The following is a 12,259-nucleotide window of genomic DNA, read 5'->3' as shown; positions in this document are numbered from 1 at the left end:
CGAGCCAAAGCGCCTGATGGATCGCTTACTGGTCTCTGATTGGATCGCTTACTGGTCTCTGATTGGTTGGGGCTCAGCTGACTTGACTTTGATTGGTTGAGGCCCGACAGACTGCGGTTTTTCGAATGTTCTCAAAATATGGAACGGGTGCAAACTCGACCTAGTTCCTTTAAGAGTCTGATAGCGGGACTTGCCAATGACTGACTCCTTTCTTGGTTTGTCTTCCAGTAGTTTCTCCCTCTCTCTGCCATCCTCAGTCTTCCCTACCTACGAGCTCCTTTCCTGTTACCTACAAACACACCCCTGTCTCCACCATTCTTTACTTAAGTAAACCCTGAGCTATGTTTCAGGCTATGTTTCTCCTCCCTTCAAAAAGCTACCTCTCTTCTTATCCCTCACCATTCAACTGAAACCAAGTTATCAGTGATCCAGCTCTTAATTGCCAAATCGAAGGGGGTTTTTTAAGTCCTCATCCTTCTGGACCCCTCTGCAGCCTTTGACATGGTCCATCGTGCTCTCCAGATTTTCATGACACTAGTCTTTCCTGGTTCTCCTACCTGTCACTTGTTACACACTCTCTCTTGGTAACCTGTTTAGTTCACATGGGTTCAATTATTTCTATGTAGACTACTACCAGATCTCAAAATGTCTAAAGCAGAAGTGATTGTCTTCCCCGCCCCCTCCACCCCCAACCCATTTTTCTTCCAAGATGCTCTATTTCTGTTGAAGGCATGTCCCAGGTTCATAATCTCAGCACTGTCCAGCACTCACTCTCTCTCTCTCTCTGTCTCTCTCTGTCTCCTCTGTCTCTGTCTCTCTCTCTCTCTCTCTCTTTCTCTCTTTCTCTGTTACCCCATATCAAACAAATTGCCATATCTTGCTGTTTCTAATGTCATGGCATGCCTAGCATCCAACCCCTTCTCTCCACTCACACAGTGAGTCCAGAACTGAATCTAGAACAAAGGATTTGTGAAGTTTGGATTCAGTCAAAGGACCTCACTTGAGGACCTACAGAGCCACACATGGCCTCCAGGCAGCAGGTTCCCCACCCCTGCTCCTTGGTCCCTATTACCTCCTGAGCAAATCTAAGTTCCTCTCTTTGACTTTGAAAGCCTTCAAGGCCCTGGCTCCTTCCTACTTTTTCAGGCTTCTTACCCATGAATCTCCCTTTCACACTTTACAACCTAACTTTTTTCTGTTGCTCACCTTTCCCAGCCTTTGCACTGATTGTCTCCCATGCCTTTCTCATTGTGCTCCCTCCCTTCAAAGTTCAGTTCAGATGTCACCTTTATTGAGAAGTGGGCAGAACCAGGATTAATATATATATATATATGTATATATATATGGACAGCAATATTACAAAGATAATCAGTGGTGACTTAGTTACTCTGATCAACATAATGACCACCCACAATTCCACAAGACTCATGATGAAACATGTTATCCATCACCACATAGATGACTAACAAACTCCAAGTGTAGATTGAAGCCTATTTTTTCCTTTTTGAAACATAGATAATATGGACATTTGTTTTACATGACCATATATTTGAAATGGGGTTTGTATTTCTTGCCCTCTCAGCGTGTAGGAATAGATCAGGGGAGGGAGGGAATCTAGAAATGAAAATAAAATAAAATTGCGTTTTTAAAAAAATGGCATCCTTATGTAAGCTGGCTTTGGCCAAAACTCCAAGCATACTGCCATGCTGTGGACCTGTTTAAGGGACTTATTGAACTAGCTCTAGGGATATTCTTGGCAGAAAATGGTGGAGAGAGAGTCCAACTTTAGAGTGCCAGACATACATGGGAAACTGACCTCATCATGTCCCTATACTTGCTGAGCATGGATCTTCTCTGAGGTGTCATGGTTTCTTTTGATTTAAGCTGAGATCTTAAGCTGAAGGACTCATTCAGTCTTGTGCATATCTTCTGATCTGTAGAATTTCTCTGATTTCCTTCTGCTGTTTTGCTTGGATAAACTAGTTTACTCATATTCACTGTGATGGTCTGTTGTGGAACCATTGTTTGGTGGAAAGAAACTCTGCTGGTGAATATAAGCCATTGTATTCTGAACCTATTATCCGCTCAATTTCCAATATTTGAAGGAGGAACATAGACATAATTCTAGCCCAATATTCCTCAGAAACTGAAGGAAAGAGTGCCCAGGAGAGATACTCCAGGGCACTGCCCTCCAACCCCTAAGTGGCATCCTGGAAATGCAGGTACTGCGCTTGGAACTCCTCTCCTAAGAGATGGATCAAAGCTCCCATCATATGTATCTGTAGCTCCCATGTGTTTAGATTTAGACCAATTCATGCAATCACATATATCACATTTGTATGAAGTCTTTGCTGATTCCCTCAGCTTTTAGTGCATCCTCTGCCCTCCAACTGTGCCATATTTCTTTTTCTCTATTTTGTATTCATCCCTGTACATGTTGTTTGCCTCCATTCCAATAGAAGCCCCGTTAGGTCAAAGGCTATTTGGCCTTTGCCTTTTTATTCCCAGAATCTATCAAAATACCCACCTGGAAGGTCCTAGTAGGTGTTGTGTAAATAATCACTGAACCAAATCAGAGAAGTGGAGGCTGGGGCTGCCTCTTCACTGGAGAAGGGGTTCAGCCTTCGGGGCTTCAGGGTAAGACCTGGGAACATCTGTTCTATAGCAGCTTGCAAGTAACTGGCTCTCAGTACATACAGCTTTGTGATAAAGAAAGGAGGTTGAGGTGGGATGGGAAGGTGATGTATAGGACCAAAAGAGTGAGCTGGGATCCAAACCAGCTGTTGGGGAAAAGGAGAAATGTCCTGAGGAGGGAAAAGAGTGCTGGATTTGGAATCAGCACTTGGTTTTGAATGCTGGCTCTGCCTTGTCTTACCTCTAGGACCTCCTCTGTGGGACTCAGTTTCCTCCTTTGCAGTAGTTGGACTAGATGATCTCTAAGGTCTCTCACAACTTGATCAGTGTGAGAAGTGGGAATTATTTGGCTCATTGGATGAATGCAGATGATACCACAGGAAATATTTCATGACTACTTGAAAATATCAGACAGCACTCAGGACTTCTGTATACTACAACCTTCAAAGCAGTCAAACTTCAGAAGTGCCTTAAGGAGGCTGACCCTCACGCTGGCAGGAGGGGCAGCTGTGGGGAGGGGAAGAAGTGTTCCCCCCCACTCCCCCCTCCAGACCAAGTGACAATCTGCTGAGTGGCCTCAGCAGCAGCGTCTACCACAGCAGTGTCCTTGAGCAGCATTGGCCATATCAAGAACTGCAAGACATGCCAAGAGCAAAGCAGACACACTGAGAAAAGTTGACCTGAGAACTCCAGCAAAGAGCTATAACTAAGGGGGAGTTCACAAGAACTTCATAGAGGGAGAAATAAACGTGCCTTCTCTTTGTGTGCACCTCACCCCCACTGGATTGCTGATCCCATCTACACTCTCCCCATGAATCCTATGCAGGTAGGAAGAGTGGGCCCCAGACTTTTAGGGGACTGTTCTTTGTACCAACTGCTCTTGCTATACCAGCTCAGTAAATACCTTTCCTGAAACCTAATTATGGCTACTTCCTGATAGTAAATGGGAAGCATACCAGTGGGGCCTTGTGAGGAACAGAGAAGTAGGGGACCCAACCTGCTAATGTGAGTGGAAATTGTGGAAATTACCCTGGAGGAGGTAGTACACCAGGATGGGCAGGGATTTCTGAGTCTGAGCGGGTACAATTTGAATCTTGGGCTCCAATTTAATCTTTATTTGGATTAGGAATCAGGGAGGAAAGAGTTGAATTTAGTCTCTCTATGAGCAGGCTTCTTGGCTTCTCAAATCGTTTTGTCACTGTAATTCAGTGACTTTGCCACCTTGGAACTTCCCTGAGCCCCTGGGACCTTCTCACCCTGGAATATTCCCTCCACCATGATGGCACTCATTCTCCAAAGTGAGTTCCTTCCAAGGCCTGCATTTTGGGGAGAGGCCCAGGCTGGACATGCTTTATTATCCTCTAGCTGTGCTTCTAGCTCCAGACTTTACTGCTAGGGCCCCAAATGGGTGTCTGCCTCCTTCCCCCCACACCTGCATTTATGCATTATCTTCCCCCACTAGAATGTAAACCAGCTTTCCTTTGGCTTGTATTTGTATCTGTGGTACCTAGCACAATGCCTGACACATAGGAACTTAGAAAATGAATGTTGCTTGTTTCCTTAAGTCTGTATACAGACCCTCATGAGCCCCAAGTTAAGAACCCCAAGTCTGTACTATCTCACTTAGTGATCCATGAGCTTCCATGAGTTTAACGGTCATCTCTCTGCAGGTGAGTCTCACATTTGTATATCCAACCTTCATTTCTTTCCTGAGTTCCAGTCCCATGTCACCAACTGCCTTTGGACCTCTTCAAGCCAAATGTCTCCTAAGCATCTCAAAGTCAAGATGTCTAAAACAGATCTTGTTCTACTTCCTCTCAAATGCTCCCTTTTTTCCATTGAGGGTACCACAATTCTCCTGGCCATCTAGGCTCACGGCCTTTTTGTCACCCTTTCTGCCTCATTCCCCCCCCCCATGTATCTGTTGCCAGATCTTGTCATCTCTGTCTTCTCAACATCTCTCCTATTTGTTCCCTTGGGTCTATTCACACAGCTACCAGCAGAGTTCAAGCCCTCTCCAGGACTATTGTGGTAGTCCCCTACTTTGGCTCCCTGCCTCAATTCTTGCCCCACTCCAACCTATCCTCCACTTGCCAGCCAAAGTGATTTTTATAAAGCAGAACTTGACAAACTCCAATGATTAAATAGAAAGTCCTCTGGTTGGCATCCAAAACTCTTCATAATGTGACCCTTTCCTACCTTTCCATGTTAGTGTGTCCTCAAGGAGCAAAAAAGGACCTTTGGTCAAGAAGTGACCTTTAGAACCTAGCCCATTGCTATCTGAAACAAGGATTCATCCCAAAGTCATAGTCTATGTGGACATGAATTTGATGGTACTATTAAAAATTGAGCTAAGTTTGAACCTACTCTCCTCAAAGGATAAGAGAAAGTATGTCCCTACCAGGAAAATGTTTGTACTTTTGTTACTATATATCTTCAAAGTAAACATCCTTTTGTAAAAGCTAATTGATGTTAATCATTTAAATGGAACTGGAACACTATTCTCTAGTACCTAACAGAGTATGGGGGAAGGAACAACTGGTGGGAGCTTGAGCTAATGGCAGCCAAACCTTTCAGGGTATCCCTAGAATCCTAAGGGCGGAGATGTAGCTGGCCTCACTCCAGAAGGGTTAGACCACAGGACTGTATTATGTATGGGGGCTCATGCAGGGTGGATGTAGAGAAGAAGTACCCCTGAGTTCCTCAGGATACCTCTAGAACCCTGGTGGCCCTCCTGGCATGGAGTCTTTCCTGTATATGTATCTAGTTACATGCATGTCATCCTTCCTGCTGGAATGCGAGTTCCATAAGAGCAGGGACATTTTTTGTTGCCTTCTAACTGACTGGACCACCCTCCACCAAATGTTGTTCTTCTGCTCCCTCAACTGCTTTTGCGCATATTATTTCTTGAATAACTGAATACTTTTGTAATGGTTGGACATTCTTCCTCAAGATGGCAGACTGAAATTTTCAGTTGGCAAGAAGAGCTAATGGGGGGAAATGATATAACTTCATTATGATATGAAAACGATGCTCCTTCCTCCTTAAAAGAGAGTCATGAAAGACCTAGAAGCCTTTGAGAAGGCCATTTCTTCCAGAAATTGCATATTAGTCCAGACAGTCTCCTTCAAATTTCTAAAAGTTTATTTGGAAAGAATGAGACAAAAAGGAAACAGGGGAGGGAGCCATTTACCAAGAATGGTGATACTTTTTTCCAAAATGACAATCCCATTCTTCCCCTTCCCTGGCACAACAATGCCCAAACCATCGAAAACAAAACTGGTTGACCAATATCCAGCAAACCAGCATTTTCTATCAACGGAAGAAATTCCACAGACTGCTCAGCTCAACCGTCATCTTTTCACACACTCCCCCTCTAGTGAAGAGAGGTACAGATATAGGTATAGGTCAGGACACTGCTCCTAGTAGCAAACCTGGCCTCAGTTTAACCTCAGTGCAAAATCAGTAAGAAGGGAGTTTCTGTTTGGCAAGAAGTTATAGCTTCGCTTGGGCACTTTGGGGATGTTGGGGAGAAGCACAGCTGGGGCTTGAGGTGCACAGACATCGAACAGGCCCCCCTCCTGCTCTCTCAGCTACAAGAACAGAAGTGAAATCCTGATTGGTGACTGAGCAAGCTTGAAGCAAGGCAGCTTTGGGATTAGCAAAGTCAGACACCAGTGTCTGGAGAAAAGTTGACTGCTCGGGATAGTGACTCTAGTCATTTGGGCTTAGGGGCTTGAACTGGGCCAGAGGGGTACAATGAAAGGAATGGAATTTGGATCCAAAGAACTTACTAGCTGGACAAGTCATTTGGACAAGTCATTTGAACCTTTGGGGGTTTTCTCATCTATCCAGTAAGGGGCTTAGAATAGAGGATGGCTGACATCCCTCCCAGCTCTAAATCTATGAACCTCTGATTTCTCCATTATGACAGGATTCAATTTTCTAGTGATTGCAGGTACCCCTTTTTCTAAGTTAACTCAGTATTTAGACTTTCTAGTTTACACAATGGATGAGGGAGGAGGTTGATTAATTCTACCTCATCCAACACCTCAAATTTAATGAATTGTGGATGGGACAAATTTAGTTAGAAACGCCTGCTGGAAAAATGTGATATTAAAGCCCAAAGGAAAGGATCAAATTCTCTGAGGTCCTTTGTAATATTGGGGGATTTCCAGTTAGAGAAGTCATTCCTGAAATTTGGGGAGGCCTGGGAGCTAGGGAATGGGGACAGGAGGGAGAAGAAAGAACCCAGAGTCAGTCAAATTGGGGAAGTGCTGCATGGCTCTCCAAGCTGTACACGGTCAACCATCAGGTAGCGGTAGCCATCTCGATCTGTCTTCACCTTTGCTAGAATGCTCCTGGTACATAAAATGAGGATTCTCTGTCGAGGATTGGGCTGAGACCAAAGCCTTCTCCTCCTGCACTCACATCTATACACACGCAAGTCAAGCACACATCTCCACACACACACTGCCCCCCCCCAACAGTATTTGCTGGAATTTATGCCATATAAACACCTGAGAAGTAATTTTACACACATATACATGCAGCCAGATGTAGGAGTGATAAAAGGTGGTGGGTCTGTGGCTGGGTCAGGAGCTAATTTTAGGGCATAGGGGAACACAGACATCAGGACCATCCCAGAAAAGCAATCAATTCAGAAATAAAAAGGAACAGAATGCACTGAGATCTTCCTGGGCTACTCAGAGGAAGCTGCCTGGAAGGTCCACCACGGAGGGCTGCTTCCTTACGACACTTTGACTTTAACCTTCTTGTGGGAAGCACCCTGCCCTTCGCTACCCCTGGAGGAGGCCTTCTTCTCGATAAGCTGTTCCTCAGGCTGGCGGGCAATCAGTAGGCGACAGGTGAGCAAGATCCCAAAGACCAGGGCGTGGGCATAGCGCTTGAGGGGATCACCGACCAGCTGGTGGAAGAAAAGGACGACCAACACCAACAAGAGGAGGAAGAAATTGGCAACATCTTTGGGACGGCCAGGGACCACGGTCATGATGATGCCACAGATCACTTCAAGGGTTCCGATGCTTTTTCGAAGAGCGATGGAAGTCACACCCATTTTCTTTAGCAGGGGCAGGGCCCGGACATAACTCTTGTAGGCACGTTTCTGGAATGGGGATATCAGAAAGCAGCCATTGTATCAAGCCTGCACTAAGACATGGGAATGGAGAGAGCTGCCATAGAAATGCCTTCCCTATTGCTCCCCTTCCAGACAAGCCTAGGACATATTTCCCATCTCCTCAGCATGTCCCCCAAATAAAAACACTGTAACTAAAATTAAGTTGCTAATAGATTGACTAGAAGAGAGTGCAGCAGAATGAATAGAAGATTAGCCTTGGAGTCAGGAGTACCTGGAAATACCTGGTGTCACAGCCCTGCCCTTGACACACACTGACTGAATGACCATGGGAGGAAGGCAGTGCCCCAGACAGATCCCTTAGGCTATAAGGTGCAAACCAACTTCCAAATCAACAGAGGGAATTCTCATTGCAGGTGCCTCTTCTATTGATGAAATCACAGGTCTAGTAGGTATATGTGGGCATGCATATTTGTGTGTGGCTGTGCTGGCTAAAGATTCTGAAATCCTTTTTGACACAGAAGTGGGCAAAGCAGAGAGTCTATAAACAACTTTTAGGGAGGCAGCAAGTTAGTCTGAGGTCCTGAGTTCAAATCCTGACTCTGCCACTTACAATCTGTATGACCTTAGGCAAGTAATTTCACCTTTCTGGGCCTCAGTTTCCTCAGCTGCAAAACAAGGGGATTAATCTAGTGGCTTCTGAGGTCCCTTCCATATTGAAATTTATCTTCCTGTGACCCCTAAAAGTTCTACTTAATCTGCAAAATGTGTTTGCTTGCCAACTGCCAAATTCACACTCCACTGGAATTCCCTGTAACACTGATTCTCCTGAAAATTAAAATGAAAGAAAACAATAATAATAATAATAATAATAATAATAAAAATAATTATTATTATTTGGAATTCCTTGACATGGAACTTGAGATCATTCAGACAAGGACTTTGTTGAAATTTACCTTTGTCGTATCCATTGCTAACAAATGGTGTCAATGAGATTGTCTGGGAAATGTTTAAACTGTCCAAGCACCTCCAAACATACTGTGACTGTTCTTATTATCAGCAGTAGCTAGCATTTCTATGGCGCTTATCTTATTCGTTTCTTTATAAATTGAGTTTGTATCGCAAAACAATGCCAACTGTAGAGCATGCCTATATTGTTTTAAGTAAATGCTAGGGAACACTTTGGTTAGCCTATTTCTAGTTACTGTTTGTATTTGAAAATCACAAACTTGCGTGCCTTTTGCACCAAGAGTTCATTCCATTTTTCCTCCTTGGGAAGGACCCAGTCTCCAGGTAGGTTATTGCTCTACATGGGCCCTTGAACTCCCTTTCACCTCCGATAGTCTGGATACCTCAGTAGGAGGGCCCTGCCTGTGAAAGTGAGCTAGAGGGAGTTTCTGGCCATGTTTCTGACGATAACCTTCCATCTATCTGGTACTCGACAGTTTTCAAAGTACTTTCACATCCCTTCTCTAAGCTGATCCATACAGCAGCCTTGTGAGGTTGGTAGAAGGGAGGAAAGTGAGGCTCTGAGGTGGTCTAGGCATACAGCTAGTAGGCTACAGTCCTAGGTGTACAACCAAGGGCTCTCTTTAGGGATCAAAAAAGGAAGGCAATCCAGACACAGTCTGACATGTAACACCCTAGACTTGGGGAAGACAAATTCCAAAAGGTTCAAAGGAAAGATAGGTGGCATCCCATGGGCTAAAGTGTTTCAGGGTGGTCAGCCCTGGAGGGCTGGGAGATACTTTAGAAGAAATTCAAAAGACATGAAGGGAAGCCGTTCCATGGAGGAGGGAAATTGGGATCTGGAGGGAAATTGGGATCTGTCTGAAGAGGCCAGTGTGAATGGGGAAGGCAGTCACCCACCAAGCAATTAAAGTTTTAAAAAGAAACTTCCTGAAGATGGTAGCAAGGCCAGGTGACAGTGGTGGGTTCCAAGAGCATGGGTCAGTCTGATGAAATCACCATGCCCATTGCCTGACCAGCTGTGTGATCTTACTAGTTACATAACTTGACTATGGTCAAGTCTTGGGATCTTTCTGGGCCTCTATAATACCTGTATCCCCTACTTCAGAGGTTGTGAGGCAGCAGGTGCTTTGTGAATCTTCAGCCATAGGATTGTAGAAATCCCTCCTATAAATGAGCTGCTCTGCTTCTTGCTAATGGTAATTTTGCTTGTATGAAGATTGGAGTTGGGAGAGAGGAGATTCCCTGTGATGTACCCAGTCCTTTACCTTCTAAGCATGGACTCCAACTCAACACCACTAGAGACCACCATGAGCCTGATCCCTGCCCCACCCTTCACCCCACTCCCTAAGAGAGGCAAACCTCAGGCCAAACCTTAGAACCTGATGGCCTCAGGTTTGATTTCATTTTATTACAAAAATGTAAAAATGCTATTGAAGGCGCACAATTTCCTTGGTGGCATTCATTCCCATGGGCTTTTCAGGTGGCCCCAAAGGATGTGCTGTAACTGTCTCCCAAAAGTCATGTTCCCCCCCATATGTGTAGAGAAATTCTCAGCCTTGGTGTCTGTAGTGAACCCCCCCCCCTCCTAGAGCCATAACTAGGGCAGGGCAGCAGCCAGGGCTTTGCTCAGGCACCAATATTGGGGGTGGGGGTGCCTTTCCTACTTCTGACAGTCTAGAGACTGCTGTCCCTTTCCCATTGGCTGGGGAAGCTGGGCCCCAGGAGAGGGCAAGGGAGTAGGGGCTGTGAGCCGAAGAGGATGGCAGGGGGAGGCACTGTACCTACAGCTGGCCGTCTTTTATGTGTATGCTACTGTCTTCCCTCCCCCTCCAACTGTTTTTGCCCCCAGTGAAAAATCTCTGATTCAGTGTCTACTGCCACCTTTTTTCTGCCTTTCTCCAGCTTCTAGCCTAAGCTGAATCCCCCCACCCACCCCACCCCTTGGGAGGTGGGGCTCTGATTGTAACTGTCAAGCCAGGGCCGTCAGATGCAGGGTACAGTCAGCCGGAGTGGGATGAGCAAGGGGCTAATTGGCAGGTGCTGTGGGAAAGAGACAGAAAATACTAGAAACTTCCACCGGCATTTCCTGGTGCACTGAGGAATCCATGCAGGTCCTCCTCACTCCTTTCCAGGAAGAGCAACACAACATCCAGGGTGGGGAATGAGGGGTGAGAGACCCTGGACACGGGGTCTGGCCCCTTTGCTCATTCCAGACATACAGAGCAGGCAAAATCTGCCAAAGACCTGGCCTTGCGAACCCAAGAAAAGAAAGTGAATGCCTGGCTGTCAGAGCAAAGAATGGAGAAACAGGCTTTGCAAATTAGCCTCCAGCCCCTTGAGACCCAGCATCCCAAGCAGCTAAGTGGGCTCTGGGACAGGCCAAGGCAGCCCCATAGCCAGTGGCCGGGGGCCTTTCCCCGGCAGGCTGCCAAAGGCCACTGACCCCATTTGCACTGGAGATCAGTGGCTGGCCCCATCCTAACCCTGAAGTAGCGGAGCCCCTGACTGCGGGCCTCCTTCATTCAGAAATGAACTCTCAGCTCCATCCTCAAGGATCAAGCTTCCTTACTGGCTCCCCAGGCTCTCCGGTTTCGGAATAAGGGGCTCTTGGGCCCTGGTCAGGGCTCCCGAATGGAGCCAGGTACTTCCCAGATCCCAGCATCCTAAGACCGGGGTTTGGTGGCCCCTCCCCCCTTCAGCATTCAAGCCCTCCGGAGGGGCTCCCAGATGAAATTTCCCTTGCATGGCCATTCCTGCTGCAAAGTTGTTGGGGAGAAGGGAAGAAGGTGACATTTAAGGGATGGAGATGAGAAGAGCAGAGGAACACAGTCCCCACAGCACCCCCCCAAGCCAAATGACATGCCCCTCAACCCCCAATGCCCGCATTTACCATCTCACTGTAGGCATCCTTGCTGAGCCTGGGGGTCAACTTGATGGTCCCCATGAAGACAAAGAAGAGCCCCAGGGCCACAGAGAGGGCGACGATGGTGACCGTCCTGGGGGAAGCCATTGGGACAGGGGCAGATTCTCCCGGCTGGCCCCGAGCCAGCCAGTAACCACTGAAGGGGTGGAGGCAGGAGTGAGGCTGCCCAGACAGCAAGAGGCAGCAGCAGTCTGCCAGGCTGCTAGGGAGGATGACAAAGAGAGGAGGGAACTAGGGAGAAATACGGAGCTGGAGATTCCACTACCTCGGGTGCTGGGTCCTAATGCCCCACCCACGTGGGAGCAAGGCTGGGGGAGAGCTGCTCAGTGCGCCCAAGGCCATTGCTCAGCCTTTTCTCTGCCATTTTGGAAGGATGCACTTGGGATTGTTGGACTATAGGAATCTGAGATGGATGGGACTTTAGAGATGGGCCGGCTGCCACCCTCCCACCCTCCAGGGTCAGGGGTCTTTGAGCTCACTGCCTCATGACACAGCCAACACCCTTTTCAGACAGTTTTGTAATTAGACAACCCTTTTTCAGAAGGAGCTGAAATCTACCTTCCTGGGACTTTCAGGAGGTGCCCCTTGGTTTGGGCCTCACCTTTTGCACAGGAGCATCACAGATTTCCCAGTAT

General features: G+C 46.8%; 1 protein-coding gene across 1 annotated transcript; it reads right to left on the bottom strand.

Moving 5' to 3' along the window:
• Nucleotides 1-5,760: 5,760 nt before the first annotated feature.
• Nucleotides 5,761-11,847, bottom strand: TMEM35A (transmembrane protein 35A). The gene is made up of 2 exons (XM_072625698.1): nucleotides 11,592-11,847; nucleotides 5,761-7,759 (listed from the first exon to the last, which is right to left on the bottom strand). Exons 1-2 carry the CDS (start codon nucleotides 11,709-11,711, stop codon nucleotides 7,385-7,387), a joined length of 495 nt encoding a protein of 164 aa, XP_072481799.1. The 5' UTR covers nucleotides 11,712-11,847; the 3' UTR covers nucleotides 5,761-7,384.
• Between the last annotated feature and the right edge of the window lie 412 nt (nucleotides 11,848-12,259).

Source organism: Notamacropus eugenii, chromosome X, assembly GCF_028372415.1.
Source record: "Notamacropus eugenii isolate mMacEug1 chromosome X, mMacEug1.pri_v2, whole genome shotgun sequence".
Taxonomy (NCBI): domain Eukaryota; kingdom Metazoa; phylum Chordata; class Mammalia; order Diprotodontia; family Macropodidae; genus Notamacropus; species Notamacropus eugenii.
Note: the sequence above shows the minus strand (reverse complement) of the source record. Positions and strands in the feature narration are given on the sequence as shown.

Excerpts from the sequence above, each read along its gene's own strand:
- TMEM35A (XM_072625698.1), bottom strand. The coding sequence starts at position 11,711 with ATGGCTTCCCCCAGGACGGTCACCATCGTCGCCCTCTCTGTGGCCCTG. Across the intron at positions 7,760-11,591 it reads AGGATGCCTACAGTGAGATG|AAACGTGCCTACAAGAGTTA; the intron begins GTAAATGCGGGC and ends TCCCCATTCCAG.